This window comes from Macaca thibetana, chromosome 16 (genome assembly GCF_024542745.1).
Source record: "Macaca thibetana thibetana isolate TM-01 chromosome 16, ASM2454274v1, whole genome shotgun sequence".
Lineage (NCBI taxonomy): Eukaryota > Metazoa > Chordata > Mammalia > Primates > Cercopithecidae > Macaca > Macaca thibetana.
The window spans coordinates 54,286,915-54,310,089 of record NC_065593.1 but is presented as its reverse complement, the minus strand read 5'-3'; the positions used below and the strand labels follow the sequence as shown (position 1 = coordinate 54,310,089).

At 45.4% G+C, this 23,175-nt stretch overlaps 2 protein-coding genes across 4 annotated transcripts in view; one reads left to right on the top strand and one right to left on the bottom strand.

Annotated features, from left to right (window-relative positions):
- Positions 1-23,175, bottom strand: part of CCDC103 (coiled-coil domain containing 103) — a 144,924-nt gene that overhangs the window by 9,199 nt on the left and 112,550 nt on the right. The window lies entirely within an intron of this gene.
- The window catches only part of EFTUD2 (elongation factor Tu GTP binding domain containing 2), a 44,635-nt gene that overhangs the window by 5,803 nt on the left and 15,657 nt on the right, over positions 1-23,175 (top strand). For all 3 annotated transcript variants that reach the window (XM_050763067.1, XM_050763069.1, XM_050763068.1), the window contains 11 exons: positions 3,998-4,163; positions 5,729-5,807; positions 7,324-7,399; positions 7,873-7,938; positions 9,300-9,335; positions 10,382-10,472; positions 11,368-11,450; positions 14,907-15,073; positions 18,670-18,794; positions 21,327-21,390; positions 21,785-21,875. In XM_050763067.1, coding sequence (XP_050619024.1) covers positions 3,998-4,163; positions 5,729-5,807; positions 7,324-7,399; positions 7,873-7,938; positions 9,300-9,335; positions 10,382-10,472; positions 11,368-11,450; positions 14,907-15,073; positions 18,670-18,794; positions 21,327-21,390; positions 21,785-21,875 — 1,044 coding nt within the window. The remainder of the gene's footprint in view (positions 1-3,997; positions 4,164-5,728; positions 5,808-7,323; positions 7,400-7,872; positions 7,939-9,299; positions 9,336-10,381; positions 10,473-11,367; positions 11,451-14,906; positions 15,074-18,669; positions 18,795-21,326; positions 21,391-21,784; positions 21,876-23,175) is intronic.

Below are 23,175 nucleotides of genomic sequence, written 5' to 3'. Positions count from 1 at the left end.
AAAATACAGGCCGGGCGCGGTGGCTCAAGCCTGTAATCCCAGCACTTTGGGAGGCCGAGACGGGCGGATCACGAGGTCAGGAGATCGAGACCATCCTGGCTAACACGGTGAAACCCCGTCTCTACTAAAAAATACAAAAAACTAGCCGGGCGAGGTGGCGGGCGCCTGTAGTCCCAGCTACTCGGGAGGCTGAGGCAGGAGAATGGCGTAAACCCGGGAGGCGGAGCTTGCAGTGAGCCGAGATCGCGCCACTGCACTCCAGCCTGGGTGACAGAGCCAGACTCCGTTTCAAAAAAAAAAAAAAAAAAAAAAACAAAAATTGGCTGGGTGCGGTGGCTCAAGCCTGTAATCCCAGCACTTTGGGAGGCCGAGACGGGTGGATCACGAGGTCAAGAGATCGAGACCATCCTGGCGAACACGGTGAAACCCCGTCTCTACTAAAAAATTCAAAAAACCAGCCGAGCGAGGTGGCGGGCGCCTGTAGTCCCAGCTACTCGGGAGGCTGAGGCAGGAGAATGGCGTGAACCCAGGAGGCGGAGCTTGCAGTGAGCTGAGATCCGGCCACTGCAGTCCAGCCTGGGAGACAGAGCGAGACTCCGTCTCAAAAAAAAAAAAAAAAAAAACACAAAAATTAGCTGGGCATGGTGGCATGAACCTGTAGCCCCAGCTACTCCGGAGCCTAAGGCAGGAGAATCTCTTGAACCCAGGAGGTAGAGATTGCAGTGAAACTCCATCTCAAAAAAATAAAAAAAATTAAAAATTTTAAAAAACGATGATAAAAGAATATTGGTTTAGTTTTATTTTAGACTTGAGCTACTGTAGACTCGGTAGAGGTAATTACAGGCAGTCAGAAATGATTATATAAAATCCTGCAGTTAGATTCATAATATATTCAGCAGTATGGGGCAGTAGAAAACTGGCTTGATAGCTATTTTGGAGCCACCACCAGTAAGATATATGTGGCTGCCAAAAGAGCTAATGTAATCTTAGGCCACTTTAGTAGAAGTAGAGTGTAAGATGGTAGGAGGTAGCCAGTCTTACCACTGGAGGGTTTTGTGTTCTTAAGGAAGAGGTTGGCATGCTGTAATTTGTGTGAAGGAAAACAAGCACCCAGCAGTCCCTCTACCCACCTGCCTACACCTGTACTCATATACGATGCCTTCCCTTCCATTCTTATGAATTATTTGTTCATGCTTCTGTCTACTAGAAACTAATCCCATCCCTTCTCACTCTCAAGACCTTTGGCAGTTCTGCCCTCTCTCTCCTGTGCCATCAGTTTTCCCTGTCTACCAGTTCATCCCCATCAGCATACACAGAAAAAATGTCATTTCATCCTAAAACTCTCTCTTGACCCCATATCCCTCTTCATTTACCTCCAGATTTTCCCTGCTTTGCAGTGCAGCACATCTCAAATGAGTTGTTCATAGTTGCTGTCTCCAGATCCTCTCCTCCCATTTTCCTTCAAACCCACTTCCATCCTTTTGCCTCTCCCATTCCACAGACTGCTCTTGTCAAGGTCACTAGTGACCTCTGCCTTGCTAAATCCCAAGGTCAGTTCCCAGCCCTCATCCTACATGACCTGCCTGCATCATCTGACCCAGCTGATCATTCCCTCTTTAAAATACTCTCTTCCTGTGGCTTTCAGAGAACTCCTGGTTTTCCTCCTCACTGACATCCCTTCTCAGCCTTTGCTGCTGCTTCCTCATCATCTCCCTGACCTCCAAATGTCAGCAGGCCCAGAGCTCCATTTCTCAGACCTCTTCTCTGTCTACACTCACTCCTCTGGGGATCTCATCCATTCTATCAAATAACTTGTATTCACGACGACTCAGATTTGTATCTCCAATCTGGACTTTCCTCTTGAATGTCACGTTTGTATGTCCACCTTCCTACATGGCGTCTCTACTTAATGTCTGACAGGGAATCTCAAACCTGGCGTTATCTCACACATTAAGTACTGAGCTTTCCCTGCCCTGCTCCCCTAACCTGCTCTTACAGTCTTTCTTCCTCATCTCAATAAAGGCAAGGCTGTTTTCCAGTGCTCAGATCAAAAACCTTGCTGCTTCTCTTTTTTCTCATACCTCCTTTCAGTTCAGTAGAAAACAGTTTTGACTCTACCTTTGTGATGTATCCAGAATTCAGCCTCTCCTCACCACCTTCCCAGTTCCTACTCTCTCTAGTCCAAGCCACCATCACTGTTCTTTCTTTCCTGAATTACTGCAGTAGCTCCCTACCTAATCTCCTTGTTTTTGGTGTATTCTCAGCATAGGGGCTAGAGTGGTTCTTTTAAAACAGAAATCTGATCATATCACTTCTCTGCTCCAAACTCCTGGTGCAGAGTTTCTTCATCTCAGCACTGTTGACATTGGGGCCAGATACTTCTTTCTGTGAGGATTCTGTGTGTTGTAGAATGTTTAGCAGCATCCATGGCCTCTACCCACTGGATACTAATGGCACCTGCCCTGCTACTTTTGCTCTAGAGTAAAAGTAAAGTCCAATTTCTTAGAGTGGTCTCGAAGATCCTGTGTATTTGCCTCCCGTGCGATCACAGCTTCCTGTTCCCCAATCCTTCGCTCCGTTTTTGCCATATTGGCTTTCTTGCTAAACCTCAAAGTTGCCACATGCTCTTGGCTTTGGGCCTTTGCATTCTGTTTCATCAGCCGACTAGAATCCTCTTCCCCAGATACCTGTAGAAGTTATTCTCTCTCTGCAGATTTTTTGCTCCAGTAGTACCTCTTTTTCCTTCATTGCCTTAGTTCTAACACCTGGAACAGAGCTTAGCACATATTACATGCTCAGTAAGTGTTTTAGGACATGAAGGGTGATCTGGTAGCCACCTTAGATTATTTGGAAAACTTTTTAGCAGAAGCGAGAATGACTTCGTTAATGCTGCATATGACTATGGATTAATTTGTAAGGAGGTAGAATTGAAGTTATTTAATTGTAGAGTGTACAATTTAATGGCTTTTAGGGGTATTCATAGAGTCACGCAACTGTCATCACAATCAATTTTAGAACATTTTCATTATCTCAGAAAAAACTCTATACCCCTTAACCATTGCCCTCCCACCCACACCTACCCTGCCAGCCCTGGGCAATCTGCTTTCTGTCTATATAGATTTGCTTATTCTGAATGTTTTCATATAAATGGAATCATATAATATGCAGGTTTTTCAGTCTGGCCTCTTTACTCACATCATGTTTTCAAGGCTCATCTATGTTGTAGCATGTGTATACCTATAGCAAGTACAGGTATTTTGTTTGTTTTTGTTGCCGAATTTTTTGTATGGATGGACCACATTTCATTTATCCAGTCATCAGTTCATCGACATTTGGTTGTTCCCACTTTTTGGCTGTTATAAATAATGCCACTATGAACACTGATTTCTAAGTTTTTGTGTGGCCATAAGTTTTCATTTGTCTTGGGTATATACTTAGGAGTGGACTTGCTGGGTCATACGTAACTGTGTTGAACATTTTGAGGAACTGCCAAACTATTTTCCAAAGCAGCTGCACCTGTTTCCCATCAGCAGTGTGTGAGGTTTCAGTTTCTCCACATCCTTGCCGGCCCCTGTTGTTATCTATCACAAAGTTATTTTCCAAAAACAATTCTGTGGATATAAGTGAAAATGTTAAAGGTATGGGCTTATCCCCAGTTTTTACCTCTGTCTTCTGGTTTCTGCCCTTGGAGAAAGTTGCTTTTTTCCCCCTAAAGGGCGGTGCTGTGATTTGTTTTCTCCAGTCTCAACTCAGTTGTGACCAGTGGCCCACATTCAGGAAGGGGCAAGTTTGAACCAGGAGCACTGTCCATGGCCTCGGCTTAGAGTCTTCTCTTTATGAACGGTCTCAAAGGAGTGGAACCTGCCCCGCTGGCATAGAACTCAGAATAAGAAGCTGGCCAGCATGTACAGTCAGTGCTGTCACTCATGGAGGTGGTCAGACATCAAACAGGAAAGGCGTGTGCCTCTTCGATTCTCCTTCTCCCTCTTGCTTTCAGATGGATGATGATGACGATGACGATGACATAGGAGATCATGACGATGACCACCCCGGGATGGAGGTGGTGCTGCATGAGGACAAGAAGTACTACCCGACAGCCGAGGAGGTGTACGGCCCTGAGGTGGAGACCATAGTTCAAGAGGAAGACACTCAGCCTCTCACAGGTACGTCAGGAGGGGCTGGGCTGTAAGGAGGTGGAATTGAAACCTGGAAACTTCATTTCATAGCTGTCAGCAAACCTTAAAAGTTCAGTAAATGAATTGATCAGTTTTTCTTTACTACCTTCAGGTACTGTTTCTGGTTTAAGATTCAGTTAATCCTCTTTTAATATTCAGTAAAGCTCTTAACTAGTTTCTAGGTAAATAAGAGTTATTTCTTATTTATATGCTATCAGTTTAGGTGCATGAAGACTCATTAAGTTTATTTACCCTGTGGCCTGATATGTTTTTCCATGCAAATAACTCCAGCCCTTTTAACCAGTTCTCATAATGTGCATTGTCCATTTATTTTCCTTTTTTTGAGACGAAGTCTTGCTCTGTTGCCCATGCTGGGTTGCAGTGGCACAGTCTTGGCTCACTGCAACCTCCCCCTCCCTGGTTCAAGCAATTCTCCTGCCTCACCTTCCCTGGTAGCTGGGATTATAGGCATCTGCCACCACGCCTGGCTAATTTTTGGGTTTTTTTGTTTGTTTGTTTGTTTTTGTTTTTTGAGACCGAGTCTCGCTCTGTCTCCCAGGCTGGAGTGCAGTGGCTGGATCTCAGCTCGCTGCAAGCTCCGACTCCCGGGTTTACGCCATTCTCCTGCCTCAGCCTCCTGAGTAGCTGGGACTACAGGCGCCTGCCCCCTCATCCGGCTAGTTTTTTGTATTTTTTAGTAGAGACGGGGTTTCACCGTATTAGCCAGGATGGTCTCGATCTCCTGACCTCGTGATCCACCCGTCTCGACCTCCCAAAGTGCTGGGATTACAGGCTTGAGCCACCGCGCCCGGCCTAATTTTTGTATTTTTAGTAGAAACGGGGTACCACCATGTTGGCCAGGCTTGTCTTGAACTCCTGACCTCAAGTGATCCGCCTGCCCTGTCCTCCCAAAGAGCTGGGATTACAGGCGTGAGCCACTGCATCTTAATAGTTTTCATAGGCTGGAAGTGGTGGCTCATGCCTGTAATCCCAGCACTTTTGGAGGCCAGAGCGGGAGGATCGCTTGAGCCCAGCAGTTTGAGACCAACCTGGGCAACATGGTGAAATCCCATCTCTACAAAAAAGTACAGAAATTAGCCGAGCACAATGGTGGATGCCTCCCAGCATCTCGGGAGACTGAGGCAGGAGGATCACTTGATTGTGCCATGTGTACGCTTCAGCCTGGGTAACAGGGTGAAACCCTGTCTCCCCAAAAAAAAAGTTTTAATTGATCTTTTGGAAAGTAATTGCATCTTATAAATGCGAGGAAAGATCTTGAACTGACATTGACCTCAACCTACATCCATTCCCTCTCCCTCCCTCCCACTCTTGCTCAAAATGATGCCCCGACTCCTCTTTCCACAATTCAAGGTCCTTCACTGTCTCATGCCAAATAGCATTTCCAAAACTTTCTCAACATGAGTGAACCTTGAGAGTAAAATAAATTGATGTCATACATCATACATTCCGAAAGGTCAGTCTAATGGAATAGTGCTCCGTATTTTTATGTTTTATGCCCACCTACACATCACTACCTTTTTTTTTTCTTCTAGAACCCATTATTAAGCCAGTGAAAACCAAGAAATTCACTCTGATGGAGCAGACATTACCTGTTACAGTGTATGAGATGGAGTAAGTTACAAGGTTTCTCAGCTTCTCTGCAGGAATGCCCTGGGTTCATGTTTTTGTAGAGATAGGAGGTGGTTTGTGGCTGAAATAGCCAGTAAATTGTGGCCGTACATAGCTCTCAAATTCTCCTTCAGCTTGTGTGGCTGCTGGGATATTTGGGCTCAATCTTAACTTTTCTCTTGGTGTTCATCCAGATGTTAGCTGTTTGCTCTTCTTCCAGGTCTTTAGTTTGATGTTGAAAGCCAGCCTTTAAGACGGATCTGGGTATTACAGTTATCACTGTTGGGTCCACCAGAGCCTGTTTGGACTTAGTAAGACTGCTGAGTATTTTAGGAACATATTAGCTCTTTATTTTGTTTTTGTTGCTGTTGTTTTGAGATAAGGTCTCGTTTTGTTGCTCAGGCTGGAGTGCAGTGGCACAATCACAGCTCATTGCAGCCTTGACCTCCCAGGCTCAATAGATGTGTCTGCCTCTGCCTCCTGAGTAGCTGGGACTACAGGAACACACCACCACGCCTGGCTAATTTTTGTACGGTTTCACTATGTTGCCCAAGTTGGTCTCAAACTCCTGGGCTCAAATTATTCTCCTGCCTTAGTTTCCCAAAGTGCTGAGATTACAGGCGTGAGCCACCATACCTGGCCCTCAACTCTTTATTTTGAAAAGGAGAGCAAAAGCAGGTAGATATGTGTGTAGGATCATTTAGGTGCCCTCTCTCTCTCTCTTTTTTTTTTTTTTTTTTTTTTTCCGATGCGGAGTCTCACTTTGTTGCCCAGGCCAGCGTGCAGTGGCATGGTCTCAGCTCTCTACAACTTCCACCTTCCAGGTTCAAGTGATTCTCCTGCCTCAGCCTCCTGAGTAGATGGGATTACAGGCACATGCCACCATGTTCAGCTGATTTTTGTATTGTTAGTAGAGATGGGGTTTCACCATGTTGGAAGTCCTGGCTGAGTGCGGTGGCTCATGCTTGTAATCGCAGCACTTTGGGAGGTCGGGGCAGGTGGATCACCGGGGGTCAGGAGTTTGAGACCAGCCTGACCAACATGGTGAAACCCTGTCTCTACTGAAAATGCAAAAATTAGCTGGTCGTGGTGGCCTCGGCCTCCCAAAGTGTTGGGATTACAGGCGTGAGCCACTGCTTCCGGCCTAAGTTTTTCGTATTTTTAGTGGAGACGGGGTTTCACCATGTTGGCCAGGCTGGTCTTGAACTCCTGACCTCAGGTGATCCACCCACCTCAGCCTCCCAAAGTGCTGGGATCACAGGCGTGAGCCACCATGGCTAGCCTCTTCCTTTTTTAGTCTTGCTATTTTACTATTAAATCCCTGTGATAGTCCATTCACAGATCGTGTTACCTCTTGGATAAGTTTCTTGCTACGTAAGTATAGACATTCGCATCTGCCTGAGGGCTCTCCAGTTGGTCTGAAAGTTGTTCCTGGCCAAAAATACCTGAACCTTAAACTCCACTCCTCATTTGGAAACTTTTCCCAATGTCTGTTTTCTCTTTTCCTTTGTCCTTTCAGTTTCTTGGCAGATCTGATGGATAACTCAGAGCTCATCAGAAATGTGACCCTTTGTGGACATCTCCACCATGGCAAGGTAAGAGAGAACTTTCAGCTACTTGGAACAGGATTTCTCTTTTGTGCCTGCTCATGTTTTAGCCCTTAGAGTCACAGCGGTTGAGGTTTGAGGTCACAAGGCTCAACCTACTGACTCGGGGTACTGCATGCCTGTTACGAAGCCATACTGTGAAATTCTGGCTTTTCCCAAGCAGCAGGTGGAGCCTGTTCCTGAGCCTTGTGTCTACATCTGGACAGAAGATGGGAAATTGAGCCTTACTCTGATTTTTATAAGTTTTCATTTCCTGAGGGATGCCTGTCTAAGAAAGATTTCATCTTTTATTTGAAAATAATCCTGTGGCTTCAGTGTTAATTCTTTGCTGTCCCATAACCCTCCTTGCTCTCCTTTTTCTCTCCTTATCCCTAAATTATGTGGTGTATTGGGAGCTGGGGGAAGGGCACAGTAAATTTTCCTCTGTGGTTGGCAGGTGTTAACTGTTTCTTCCCTTTTAGACATGTTTTGTAGATTGTTTAATTGAGCAGACTCACCCGGAAATCAGAAAGCGCTATGACCAAGATGTAAGTGGAACTTCTGTTGAGGGTTTAGGATGAACCATTGAGAACAGATAGAGCTGTCTCTCTCCTCCTTCCTTCACCCTTCCTGTTCTCTATAAATAATGACGCCTCCAAAGTGCAGCTTTATAATTGTGATCTCTATTAATAGGCTGTAAGAAAATAATTTCAACTTTCTCAGGAGCATAGAGAATATTGAGCTGCAGTATTTTTGGATGATCCGTTTTGCACTTGGGATCCCTCCTCTGTTATGATATGTCCTGACTTTTATAGTCTCTTCTTTGCTATCATAGTATTAATAGCCCGCTCTATAAATATGATACAATTGTACCTGGTTTTCATGGTAAATTTAAATGCCTGTGAATGAGGCCAACTGTGGCTGCAAGTCTCAGTGCAATAAATGTTCAATCCCTGCCAGATTGATTGTTTTAACACTCTAGCATGAAGGCTGACATGTGTCTCCCTTTACCATGCTAAGAATTCTGTGCATTTGATATAAATTAGCTCTCAGCTATACCTGGTCTTTAGTGACCTCCCCCAACTCAAAAAGAGCGGTGGCTCATGCCTGTAATCCCAGCACTTTGGGAGGCCAGGACAGGAGGATCACTTGAGGTCAGGAGTTTGAGACGAGCCTGGCCAACATGGCGAAACCCCATCTCTACTAAAAATGCAAAATGTAGCTGGGTGGGCACAGTGATGTGCACCTGTAGTCCCAGCTACTCGAGGGGCTGAGGCAGGAGAATCGCTTGAACCTGGGAGGCAGAGGTTGCAGTCACCCAAGATTACGCCACTACACTGTAGCCTGGGCGAGTGAGACTCTGTCTCAAAAAAAGACAAAACCACAACCAAAAAGAAAAACCCGGCCGGGCGTGGTGGCTCACTCCTGTAATCCCAGCACTTTGGGTGGCCGAGCTGGGTGGATCACATGAGGTCAGGAGTTCAAGACCAGCCTGACCAACATGGTGAAACCCTGTGTCTACTGAAAATACAAAATTAGCTGAGCGTGGTGGCGCACGTCTGCAATCCCAGCTACTTGGGAGGCTGAGGCAGGAGAATCTCTTGAACCCGGGAGGCAAAGGAGGTTTCAGTGAGCCAAGATTGCGCCATTGTACTCCAGCCTGGGCAACAAGAGTGAAACTCTGTCTCCAAAAAAATAAAAATAAAAAAATCCCTCCACGCACCCAGGAGCATTTCCAGCTGGGAGGGCACTGGTCTCATTGTCTGGAATTGCTGTGGGGACACCCTGCTCTCTGTCTTTAATCTCAAAGAAACCCTTGAGCTGGGAGGTGGTGAGGGAAAGTGATTGATGGTTCGTTTGTGGGAGAGGAGTCTGAACTCAGGTGGTAACAACAGTTAATTTTTTTCAGCTGTGCTATACTGACATCCTCTTCACAGAGCAAGAGGTAAGCATGCCTTGTGGAATCCGATTGTTGCCTACACCAGACCCCCTAGTAATAGTTTTGTAGGGAATGTAGAGGAGCCTTTATGATAGCATTTTAGTTCGTACTCTACTTCTTTCTCCCCACTTCTCACATCCCATCTCCTTCTTCCTCCAGTTACTCCAGGGTTATAACTTTAAAAAGAACTGGGTAGGCAAGCTGTAGGTTGGGAGGGGGACCCTCCTGTTCTTGACTAGATTAAATTTGGCCTAATATAGGGCAAATACTAAGAGGTGATATCTGCATTTGTGCTTTAAGTTACGCAGAAGCTCAACGTGATTTTTTTTTAAATGACGTCATCCTTTAAAAATCCGCAGGATGACTCCATCCATATGATGACCTCTTTCTAGGAGTAGCTTCTCTTTGAAAATGGGTTCCTATATCTTTGTGTTCCTCTTTTTGTCTTTCCATCCGGATCTTTCTCTCTACTCTCTGACCCCTTCTCTTTCCCCCCTCTTATTTCTGTCCCTTTTTCCTAATGGAAGTTTTAAGTATAAATAAGTATGGTTAACTAAAGGCACTTGGAATTAGTAAAGATAGATAGGCAGTTAGTGTTAGCTGTTACTGTTTTATAATGCATTTATATATTTGTTTGACTGGAATTTTAAACAAATGTTTATTCCTGTCATAGCTTTTATATTTCTTAAAAAAAAAAAAAAACTAAAATACCCCAGATTGTTTCTTTTTACTTTCAAGGTGCTCAGCTATTTTTGTTTCTCATGTATAAAGAGGATGAGATTCTAGGACCCTGGATTCTCTGATAGGGCTTAATACTGTTTTGTTTGCAGTAATTCATTTTCATCTTTTCATACTTGAAACAAGCCCCCCCAAAATGCTATCTAACACCAAGATATTTTATTTTCAAGGTCATGCTGGCTAGAAGCCTAGATAAAAATCACCCACCATAAGGAGAGCCATCAGTGTAATTTAGTAGCAATTGGGGAGCCCCAAAAGCAAAATGAACCCCTCTTGCATAGGAAGAGGTCTTGACCACTCTTTGTTTCTTTCAGAGAGGTGTAGGCATCAAAAGCACTCCTGTGACAGTGGTCTTGCCAGACACCAAAGGAAAATCTTATCTCTTCAATATCATGGACACTCCAGGTAGGACATCCTTTGGCTTTTGATTATTGGAACCTTGTCTTGGTTTTGCGTGTGTCCTCTCACTTTCCAGAGCAGAACAGAGCAGTGCATCTTTGTTTTTACATTCCCTCACCTTCATTGACACCATTTTCAGTTTTGACTCTCTCCTTTGTTTCTGGCTGTTAATTTAGCAAGCATCGTACTCCAGGCCTCCTATTCATGTCTTTACTCTTTTGAATATGTAAAAATGTTAGGGAATCGTATTCATTTATTCATTTCAGCCCGTCAGGCCCCATGCTATCTGCTGGGGAGCTAAAGGTGAGTCAGACCCAGTTCCTGGCCTCGAGTACTCTCAAAGGAGACTGGTGAACATACAGATGACCTTGGGAACAGGACCCCTTGGCTGACTCTTCCTCCTATTGGAAGGACCAACTGGGGCAGAGTTTTTAAAAACTGAAAGGTTTTAGGTTTTGGCTGATTTGCCTTCTTGGCACCATCTGATGCCCAGTGTCCTGATACCTCTCAGCCCCTGCCCCTATAGCACCTCGGCAGGAACTGCCTTCCTCGAACAGCACACTGTGCTCCAGGCCCTCCTTTGCCTTTTCTCCTGCCTCCAGATTGTCTTGAGTCCCACAGATCTCTGCTCACTGCTGATTAGGCTAAGCTGGTGTGTGATGTGGACTCATGCTCTCCTGGGCACTTCCCTCTTTTTAGGTAGAGAGCCTCCCGTAGAAAAGCATAATGCAAGGATATGATTCTAATGGGGGATATTTTTATCCTGCAGCGGGTTATGGCGAGGAGGGGAAGGGGGTATTTGGAGGTTCACAGGCTTTGAAGTGCCCCCTCAGTTCACCGTACCAGTTAATTGTGCTTTATCCTACACCAAGTGATGACTTACTTAGTATTTGCTTTTCAGGACATGTGAATTTCTCTGATGAGGTCACAGCTGGCTTGCGCATCTCAGATGGAGTGGTTCTTTTCATTGATGCTGCCGAGGGGGTGAGTCAGACTCAGCTCCCAGAATCTCATCCACCCTGTTATGTTTGCCCCCCCGCAATACCCAGAGCACTAAGTGAGCTGGGAGCCAGAGAACCTTGAAACTCTCTGGGATTAAGGCTCAAATTTGCTCTAAAATTAAAGCAGCAAATGAAGTTCAAAATTAATTCTCACCGGGTGTGGTGGCTTGCACCTGTAATCCCAGCACTTTGGGAGGCTTAGGTGGGTGGATCACCTGAGGTCAGGAGTTCAGGACCAGCCTGGCCAACATGGCAAAATCCCGTCTCTACCAAAAAATACAAAAATTAGCCAGGTGTGGTGACCCTTGCCTGTTATCCCAGCTACTCATTAGGCTGAAGCAGGAGAATCATTTGAGCCTGGGAGTCGGAGGTTGCAGTGAGCCGAGATTGTGCCACTTCACTCCAGCCTGGGCAACAGAGTGAGACATTCTCTCAAAAAACGAAGAAAAAAATAATCACTGTGGGTGCCCTTGCTTCCTGCTCAGTGAAGCTCAAAATAAGACTCACTGCTATTCAGAAAACACAAAGATAAAATGACAAATGTAAATAAAAGGAAGGGAGGAGAGTATGTTCTTGTAAGTGGATTTTTAATATTAGTTACGTTTTTCCAAGAGATTGGAGTTAAAAGACCAGGGTGTCTTCTGTATTCCTGAATTGAGAGATGGAACGCTTTGGCTATCCTCATACGTGTTGTCATTGGTGAGACAGCCAGCAGAGGGAGCCAGAATTGTCTTTTTGTGTGTTTTTTTTTTTTTACTGACTTTTCATTTTGGAATAACAGCAAACTGAAAAGTTGCAAGAATTATTCAAAGGACCCACCCTCATTTACTTCGTAATTCTCTACACGTTCAGACACACACAGAGAGACAGGTGTGTATGTTTTCCCCTTGAACCGTTTGAAAGTAAAATATTTCAGAATGTATTTTCTAAGAATAAGGACATTCACCTACATAACCACAGTACAGTTGCCAAAATCAGAAAATTTAAAATTGATACAATCCTGTTGTACAGATCTTTTCTGCAGACCTTATTCAGTTTTACTGATCATACCAACAATTTCCATTATAGAATATTTCCCCTAATCCATAGTGATGCATAGCATTTAGTTTTCATGATTTTCAAGTCTCTGAATTGAAGCTGTTCTTTAGTCTCTCTTGGTCTTTTATGACATTGGCACTTTTGAAAAGTACAGGGCATTTATTTTGTAGAATGTCTTTCAATTTGGGTTTGTCTAATACTTCCTCATGATTAGGCTTGGTTATTAGAATCTGGTTATTCCGCTCCTTATCAGACTTTACTAGTTTTGTCATCCATTGATGATTCTTGGCTTATTCCTACAATAGTTGCAAATAGTGAGTCTTCTAACTCTTATTCCTTCTGTTTTGTTTTGTTTTTGAGATGGAGTCTTGCTCTGTCGCCCAGGCTGGAGTGAAGTGGTGTGATCTCGGTTCACTGCAACATCTGCCTTTTGGGTTCAAGCGATTCTCCTGTCTCAGCCTCCAAGTAGCTGGGATTACAGGTGCATGCCACCAAGCCCAGCTAATTATTGTATTTTTAGTACAGACAGGGTTTCACCATGTTGGCCAGACTGGTCTTGAACTCCTGACCTCAGGCGATCCGCCCACCTAGGCCTCCCAAAGTGTGGGGATTACAGGCGTGAGGCACTGCGCCCGGCCATTGCTTTTGTTATTGTTGTTGTTGTTGTTGTTTTGTTTTGTTTTTTTGAGATGGAGTCTCGCTCTTTCGCCCAGGCTGGAGTGCAGTGGCACAATCTTGGCTCACTGCAACCTTTGCCTCCCAGGTTCAGGCGATTCCCCTGCCTCAGCCTCCTGGGCAACTGGGACTACAGGTGCCCGCCATCACACTCAGCTAATTTTTGTATTTTTGGTAGAAATGGAGTTTCACCATGTCAGTCAGGCTGGTCTTGAACTCCTGACCTCAAGCAGTCCACCTGCCTTGGCCTCCCAAAGTGCTGGGATTACAGGTGTGAGCGACTGCACCTGGCCTATTGGTTGGAATTACGTTGTGAAGAAGTGCTTTTGCTTCTCCCCTGTTTGCTTATTATCACTATGGATGTTTGGGTTTGTATTTTATTCAGTGAATTTTAATTATAATCTGTTACTGTCCTTATGCATTCTAGTGCTCTAGTGCTCTCATCCCAGATTTGGCTACTGAGAACTCCTTTAGGGTGATTCCATCATCCTTTTCACATCTCATTGTTTCTTGAGCACTTCCTTACCTTCAAGCACAAAAAGATGTTCTAGACGTGTCTTTCCTTGTCACAATCCTGGACTCAGCCATTTCTTCAAGGAGCTCTGGCTTTTTTTTTCCTTCAAAGAGATGGGATCTTGCTCTCTGGCCCAGACTGGAGTGCAATGGTACAATTATACCTCACAGCATTCTCAGGCTCCTGGGCTCTAGTGATTCTCCCACTTCAGCCTCCCAAATAGCTGGGACTACAGGTATGTGCCACCATGCTCAGCTTATTTTTAAAGATTTTTTTAAGAGACGGGATCTTGCTCTGTTGCCTGGGATGGTCTCGAACTTCTGGCTTCAAGCAGTCCTCCTGCCTTGGCCTCCCAAAATGCTGGGATTACAGATGTGAGTGACTGCACCTAGCCTAGCAGCTCTGGCTTATAGTGGGGACTAGTTTTTGTTTTTTTGTTTTGTTTTGTTTTTTGTTTTTTGTTTTTTTTTTTGAGACGGAGTCTCACTCTGTCGCCCAGGCTGGAGTGCAGTGGCGCCATCTCGGCTCACTGCAAGCTCTGCCTCATGGATGTACATCATTCTGCCTCAGCCTCCAGAGTAGCCGGGACTGCAGGCACTTGCCACCATGCCCGGCTAATTTTTTTGTATTTTTAGTTGAGACAGGGTTTCACCATGTTAGCCAGGATGGTCTCGCTCTCCTGACCTCGTGATCTGCCCACCTTGGCCTCCCAAAGTGCAGGGATTACAGGCGTGAGCCACCGTGCCTGGCCAGTGGGGACTAGTATTTAGAAACAAAGGTTTGAATGCTACTGGGGTACATTGCTTCTAGGCCCTCTCACTGAGCACAGCTGGGTTATATACACTCGTACATATCTATAACTATTTCTACACACGTATATTAAAAATCATGCATTAATCCTAGTATCTCCAGTTCCATTTCAGCACCACTGGCTCTTCCGAGCCTTCTTAGTTCCTTCTCTAGCACTGAGAAACCTGGCTCCAACATCATTGTTCGTGGGTTTATTCATTTCTCAATCCTGCAAGGTGCCCTCTTAAAGTTCCTGTGTCTATCTTCAGGCAGGAGGCTCTCTGCTTCCACCCAGTAATATTTCCCCAGGTCTTTTCTTTCTCCCCAGGTTTCATGGCTTGAAATAGTGCCTTCTTGGGTTCTGCTTTGAACTTTCTCCCCTCCTTGTTCTTCTTACCACCTTCTGAGCCTTGTGTTTCTCAGGTGATGCTGAACACAGAGCGGCTGATCAAGCATGCGGTGCAGGAGAGGCTGGCGGTCACTGTGTGCATCAACAAGATTGACCGACTGATCCTGGAGCTGAAGCTGCCTCCAACTGATGCATATTACAAGCTGCGCCACATTGTGGATGAGGTCAATGGATTAATAAGGTAGAAGACCCCTGGGAGTGGATTTCCTGTCCTCAGAGACTCTGGGTTTTAACCCTGAATACCTCTGGGAACAACTCTGATTTATGTCTTGACATGTGTTGATGAGTTTGTTGGGCAAAACTAGAGGCACATTCTAGGACTCTGCAGGGGTCAACTCCATACTATTACCTCTGTGCCTTAACCACTTGTGATGCTTAACACATCTTCTGTTTAGTATTATGATCATTACTTGGACTGTATTTAATGTCTTCTTCTCTTTTTAAAGATAGGATCTCTGTTACCCAAGCTACAGTGCAGTGTCACAATCACAGCTCACTGCAGCCTCAAACTTCTGGGCTCAAGCAATCCTCCCACCTCAGTCTTCTGAGTAGCTGGGACCACAGGCATGTGCCACCATACCTGGCTAATTTTTTTTATTTTTGTTTTTATTTTTATTTATTTATTTATTTATTTTATTTTTATTTTATTTTTTTTTTTTTTGAGGCGGAGTCTTCACTCTGTCGCCCAGGCTGGAGTGCAGTGGCACCATCTCGGCTCACTGCAAGCTCCGCCTCCCGGGTTCGCGCCATTCTCCTGCCTCAGCCTCCGGAGTAGCTGGGACTACAGGCGCCCGCCACCGCGCCCGGCTAATTTTTTTTTTTTTGTATTTTAGTAGAGACGGGGTTTCACCGTGTTAGCCAGGATGGTCTCGATCTACTGACCTCGTGATCCGCCCACCTCGGCCTCCCAAAGTGCAGGGATTACAGGCGTGAGCCACCGCGCCCGGCCTATTTATTTATTTTTTGTAGAGATGGAGTCTTGCTATGTTGCCCAAGCTGGTCTTAAACTGACTTCAAGCAATTCTTCTACCTTGGCCTTCCAAAGTGCTAGCATTACAGATGTGAGCCACTACACCCAGTTGTTACTTGCCTAATAGCAATAATGGCAAATTTTTTTTTTTTTTTTTTTTTTTTTTTTTTTGAGATGGAGTCTCGCTCTGTCACCCAGGCTGGAGTGCAGTGGCGCGATCTCGGCTCACTGCAAGCTCCGCCTCCCGGGTTCACGCCATTCTCCTGCCTCAGCCTCCCGAGTAGCTGGGACTACAGGCGCCCACAACCGCGCCCGGCTAATTATTTGTATTTTTAGTAGAGACGGGGTTTCACCGTGGTCTCGATCTCCTGACCTTGTGATCCGCCCGCCTCGGCCTCCCAAAGTGCTGGGATTACAGGCGTGAGCCACAGCGCCCGGCCAATAATGGCAAATATTATTAGGCATGTATAGTATAAGTTAACATAGTAACTTACAAGGGATGTTATAAGAAATTAAATAGATATTTGATGGAACACACTTAGCACAGTGCTTGCCATGTAGCAGCTGATGCGCTGAATAATGTTAGATGCTGTTATAGTTAACACAGTCTAAATAAATTAAGAACTGTTTGCTGTGTTTCTGTGGATATAATCTTCTCAACAAGATAGATTTAGGGCTTGCATTAATACATATGAGTGATGGTTATGATACTTTATAATATCAAAGAGCCTTTGAAAGAGAGGTTAAATATATCTTAAAGACAGTCTTACTACAGGCTGAAGGATGTGCTAGATGACTTCCTGCAGCCCCTTAAATGGGCCTGTGAGGAGGCCGTCCTACTGAAAGAATGCCTTTCCATTTGAGGATTGGGGATGGTACCTGTGTGGCTAGAGACGCTTACCTTCAGGAGCCTTCCCAGTGTGTAGCACTACTTTTCAAACGGAATATCTTCACCCCATCTCTGCAAGGACTGACAATGACTAGAGCCCAACGTGACACCATGAGTCCAAAGGATGAAATGACAAATATCTTTTAATAAAACGACTGAACGTGATAGCTTATGCCTGTAATCCCAGCACTTTGAGAGGTCAAGGCGGGAGGATCGCTTGAGGCTAGGAGTTCAAGACCAGCCTGGGCAACATAGCTAGACTCTGTCTACAAAAAATGATTTTAAAATTAGCTTGGCATGGTGGCATGTGTTTGTAATCCTAGCTACCTGGGAGGCAGAGGCAAAAGGATCACTTGAGCCAAGGAGTTCAGGCTTATAGTGAGCTATGATTGTGCTGTTGCACTCCAGTGCGGGTGACAGAGTGAGACCCTGTCTCTTTTTAAAAAAAAAAAAAAAAGGCAGGAGGTGGGATAGGGCTAAATTTAACCAGATTTACTAAAATAGGAAGTCAAGAGGTCATGTTTCAAACCTCTAAACAAGAGCTCAGGCACAGTGGCTTATACCTAGAATCCCAGCACTTTGGGAGGCCGAGGCAGGAGATTGCTTGAGCCCAGGAGTTCAAGGTTCAAACCTGGGCAACATGGCATTTGTATCTCATCTCTACAAAAATTAGCCAGGCTTGGTGCTTCATGCCTGCAGTCCCAGCTACTTGGGAGGCTGAGGAGGGAGGATTGCATGAGCCTGAGAGTCGAGGCTACAATGAATTGTGATTTGCCACTGTGCTCCAGCCTGGGCAACAAGGCAAGACCCTGTCTCAAAAACAAAAGAATCTCTAAGCAAGAAAAAGCAACATAAACATATTACTTAGAAATCTGAAGGTAAATACTCTAAAAGCAGCTTTAAAAGTGTTGAAAGCAGTTGCCTCTAGGGAGCATAACTTTGGGGTAGAGGGCTGTTCTTTATAAGCCATACTTTTATTTCTGTATTGGGAAATTCCATAAGATAATGTGCCAGTAAGGCTAAGGTTGTGGATTTGATCCCCTTGTACAACTGGTTTTCTTATAAATGTTAATGAACTCAGATGCTTGTGGTTTCTGCATGGCTTTTAAGATTGAAAGTTTTAACATGGTAAAAGCCAAACACAAAAGAATAAAGAGTATGGCAGTGAGAGTAAAGAGCGGAGTTGCTTTTCTTCTTTTCCTTTCTTTTCTCTTTTTTTTTTTTTTTGAGACAGAGTCTCGCTCTGTCACCCAGGCTGGAGTGCAGTGGCCGGATCTCAGCTCACTGCAAGCTCCGCCTCCCGGGTTTATGCCATTCTCCTGCCTCAGCCTCCCGAGTAGCTGGGACTACAGGCACCCGCCACCTCGCCTGGCTAGTTTTTTGTATTTTTTTAGTAGAGACGGGGTTTCACTGTGTTAGCCAGGATGGTCTCGATCTCCTGACCTCGTGATCCACCTGTCTCGGCCTCCCAAAGTGCTGGGATTACAGGCTTGAGCCACCACGCCCGGCCACTTTTCTCTTTTTTAAGTGATGTTTGTGTCTGCTTATATTTGTGAAATTGAGGTTTTTCCTCAAATGTATTTCTGTATTTCTGTCTTACCACATTAGATTCATTTCCTGTGTTCTAAGGTTTTTGTCTCTGTCCTCTAGGTTTCCCCTTGTCTGTCTGGTGCAGTTAACTTTTCCAAGATTGTGCAGAATGTCCCCAACTCTGGGAAATCAGCTTGTTATTGAGAATTAGGAAACAGCTCCATCATGTCACATTCTTGGACCAGGCTGTTGGCAAAACTAAGTGTCCTGCACAAGTCCCTTCCGAGGACTGGAGAGTGACTGTGATACTGAGTTCCTGCCCTTCCCCTTGGCAGTGCATCTGGGATGCTGCAGCCTGGCACTGTGCTTACCACTGTCTCTGTTTCAGCATGTATTCCACTGATGAGAACCTGATCCTTTCCCCACTCCTGGGTAACGTCTGCTTCTCCAGCTCCCAGTACAGCATCTGCTTCACGCTGGGCTCCTTTGCCAAGATCTACGCCGACACCTTTGGTAAGTGCTGGCTGGCAGTCTGTCTCACCAGCTTCCCCTGAGTCCTGTGTGGCTTTCCTGCTGAATGGCTCAGAAATTGGCTTCGTATCAGAGCACCCTGTTGGGGGAACATTTTATCACCTGTTATTATCACATTTGGGGGTCTTTCTGGCCTTGAGACCCTTTCTTCAGGCTAAGTGGTTTCTAAATAATAGAAAAATAAAAGTGAATAGGAGGACATGGGAGAAGAAGGAGGTCATTTTAGGAATAAAAGGCTCTCCTAGGGTGAGACAGGTTTTGTAAACAGGAATCATCCATGCCCACAGGCACTTTCAGACCTCCTCACAGGTAACATCTCTCTCACCGTTGGTGCTTCTAGCTAGCCGTATGGAGGCAGACATCAATTTCATGGGTCTAATTGAGAACTCATGGTGACTTTGCAGCCAGCATCTACAGGCCTCTGCTGACATGCCCAGCCGCATAATATCATGGGTTCCTGGAGCCTCAACACCAGATCTTTAAGACCAGATTCCCACTGTGAGAGACTCCCTGGCTCTTCATCTTTGCACTTCCCCAGTGACCTCAGATTCCAGTAGGAATCGTGCACTGAGAGTCTTTCCTATGTTCAATGTTACAGTTCCTTAGAGGGAAGTCACTGTTATACCGTTTTTAGGGTCGAGCAGACAGGCTCCGTGAGAGGTCTCATGACCAGTAGGCAGTGGAGCACCAGCGTTTCTATTCTCGCCAGTCAGTTGTCCTGCTGCACTCTCAGCATGGGCCCTTTGCTCTTGTGAAAAAAAAGTGGGGGATTGAAGTTCAGTCTTTTTTGACTGGGTGCAGTGGCTCACACCTATAATCCCAGGACTTTGGGAATCTGAGGCAGGCGGATCACTTGAGCCCAGTAGTTTGAGACGAGCCTGGGCAACATGGCAAAACCCCATCTCTACAAAAGAATACAAAAAATTAGGCCGGGCGCGGTGACTCAAGCCTGTAATCCCAGCACTTTGGGAGGCCGAGACGGGCGGATCACGAGGTCAGGAGATCGAGACCATCCTGGCTAACACAGTGAAACCCCGTCTCTACTAAAAAATACAAAAAACTAGCCAGGCGAGGTGGCGGGCTCCTGTAGTCCCAGCTACTCGGGAGGCTGAGGCAGGAGAATGGCAGGAACCCAGGAGGCGGAGCTTGCAGTGAGCTGAGATCTGGCCACTGCACTCCAGCCTGGGCAATAGAGCGAGACTCCGTCTAAAAAAAAAAAAAAATTAGCTGGCCGTGATGGCGCACACCTGTAGTCCCAGCTACTCGGGAGGCAGAGGTGGGAGGATTGCATGAGCTAGGGAGGTCAAGGCTGCAGGGAGCCGAGGTTATGCCACTGCACTCCAGTGTGGATGACAGAGTGAGACCCTGTCTCAAAGAAAAAAAGTTCAATGATTATACTACATGGTAAGTGCATTAACAGAGGGCGTAAACATTCAGTGGTTCAGAGGAAGGAAAGTTTCGATAACTAACAATGTGGGAAAGGGAGAATTTGATCATTAACAGAGGGCATAAACATTCAGTGATTCAGAGGAAGGAAAGTTTCGGTAACTAACAATGTGTGAAAGAAAGGGAGAATTTGATCATTAACAGAGGGCATAAACATTCAGTGGTTCAGAGGAAGGAAAGCTTCAGTAACTAACAATGAGGGAAAGGGGGAGAATTTGGTAATTAACAGAGTAAGGAAGAAAAAGATTTTGAGTTTAGATGTAATTTTGGTGATAACGATACTGATGGAGACAGAGAAGTCTGAAGGGGAATGTGGCTTTAGGAAAAAGCTGATGCATTCTCTTTATCCCATACAAGGGGAGAGGGGACAGTCTGACATCTGAGTAGAAATATCCAGGAGGTAGTTGGTGGTATCACTTGTCTAACGGAATGTTACCCAATGTCTTGACTTTTTAAAGCCATAGTTGTTTGGTATAGTCTGACCAGGATTAGCAGTTATAGTCGAACTAAAAATAAACTAAAAACTAGTTGGTAAAAGATGAGCCAAAGGTTGGCTTTGGTGTTTTCTCTTGAGAGGGCTCAGTAATTGCTTACTTGAGGCCTGGGGCTAGCCAGAGCCTTATGGTGACACTGCAGTTGGAAGGTGGCCCACACTGGCAGCAGAGTTGAGCTTGTCTACATCAGGAAGGGGTGAAAGAACCATTAAATTCCCCTTCCAGAAGAGACAGGGTTTAGACGCAGATAGAGGATGCCACACAGTAGGTGACCCTGTTCCATCAAAGGAAAACATGTAACACATGCTGTTGTCCATAATTCAATCCTAGTGCTTGGTGGAGATGGAGAGGCTTGGGTTCTCATTTTGGCTCCCGCACAGCCTTGTCAACTTTGGACCAGTCTTGTCCTACTTTGTGCCTCAGTGTCCCCGTTTTCCTGTCTGGTTAGAAGGGAATTTGTGGACCCTGGAAAGGAAAGTGGTAGAAGTTCTCAGCTGCGAACCACCTGTGCCACCTGAAACAGAATTTTGAACACTTTGCTAGGTAGATTATAATTGTGTGACTTCTCCCATAGGTGACATTAATTACCAAGAATTTGCTAAAAGACTCTGGGGTGACATCTACTTCAACCCTAAGACGTAAGTAGAGTATGGGACGTGACTTTCCAGAGGGGTGATCATTTACCCAGTAAGTGAGAAGAGATAGAGAAATTCTCTGAGTTCAAAGATTAAAATACCGACTTTTTTTTTTTTTTAACGTAAACTACTGTCTTTCCTCCCCTAAATGGGTTGGCTTCCTAAGCTCTGATCTGGTGAGAGACGTTTTCTCCTGAAGTCTTTACAGCCCAGCTCAGGCATCCAGGAGGGTCATAACCATGTATCCTTCCAGGAATCTGCCTCTGGAAACTTTACAGTCACACACACATTCCTCGCCTGGGCTGCTGTTCAGATTCAGCACTTAGACAATGCCTCTTGGGATCAGTGATAGTGCCTTTTCTCCCGGGTCACTCAGAACTCTTATTTTTCCTTTTAGGCGAAAGTTCACCAAAAAGGCCCCAACTAGCAGCTCCCAGAGAAGTTTCGTGGAGTTTATCTTGGAGCCCCTTTATAAGATCCTCGCCCAGGTGAGTGTGTCAGGCCACACTGGGCAGATCTGCTCTTATAAGCACAGTGTGAAAGAGCTGGTGAACTCACACTTCACTCTGTCCCTAAACCTGCTCAGTTTTCTGTTAAGTATAAGAGTGGTTGTTGGTCACCAATTGTTCAAAAAGTAATCTAGATCCAGAACACTGCAGTACTCCAAGTGCTATTAAAATCAAAGGAAAGGGGCCCGGGCATGGTGGCTCATGCCTGTAATCCTAGCACTCTGGGAAGTGGAGGTGGGCAGATTGCCTGAGCTCAGGAGCTTGAGACCAGCCTGGGCAACATGGTGAAACCCCGTCTCCACTAAAATACAAAAAATTAGCTGGGCATGGTGGCGGACGCCTGTAGTCCCAGCTACTCGGGAGGCTGAGGCGGGAGAATGGCTTGAACCCGGGAGGGAGAGGTTACAGTGAGCCAAGATCACACCACTGCACTCCAGCCTGGGCGACAGAGCAAGACTCCGTCTCCAAAAAAAAAAAAAAAAAATCAAAGGAAAGGGAGGAGGTATGAAAGAAAAGTCTTCTCCTAGAGCAGGTTTATGAACATATCTTGACTGTTGAGAAGAATGTGACGCTTAGAACTAATCATTTCAGTTATGGGAATTTAACTTAGAGATATAATTATGAAGGTCCTCCTGGCTACTTATATAAATCAAAGTGTTTATAGCATTTTTGGTTGTTGTTTGTTTTTGTTTTTTAGAGATAGGGTCCCACTCTGTCACCCAGGCTGGAGTACAATAGCACAATCATAGCTCACTGCAGCTTCAAACTCCTAGGTTTGAGCAATCCTCCCACCTCAGCCTCCTGAGAAGCTGGGACTGCAGGCGCAAGCTACCATGCCTGGCTAACTTTTTAAAACTTTTTTGTAGAGATAAGGTCTCGCTGTTATCCCCAAGCCGGTCTCAGACTTCTAGCCTCAAGTGATCCTCCTGCCTTGGCCTCCGAAAGTGCTGGGATTACAGGCAGGAGTCTACCACCTCAGCTTATAGCATTGTTTGTGACGGCAGGAAAAGGGAAAAAACAAGAAGTAAGTTAAATGTTTGTCAGTTATGCTCCTTAATCTGATTAAATGAATGATGGTACATCCCATAAAATGAACCACTTTACAACCACTAAAAGTATGTCTAGGCTGGGCATAGTGGCTCAGCCCTGTAATCCAGATGCTTTGGGAGGCCAAGGCAGGAAGATCACTTGAGCCCAGGAGTTTAAGACCAGCCTGGGCAACATGGCAAGACCCCATCTCTACTAAAAATACAAAAATTACCCAGACATAGTGGCTTAT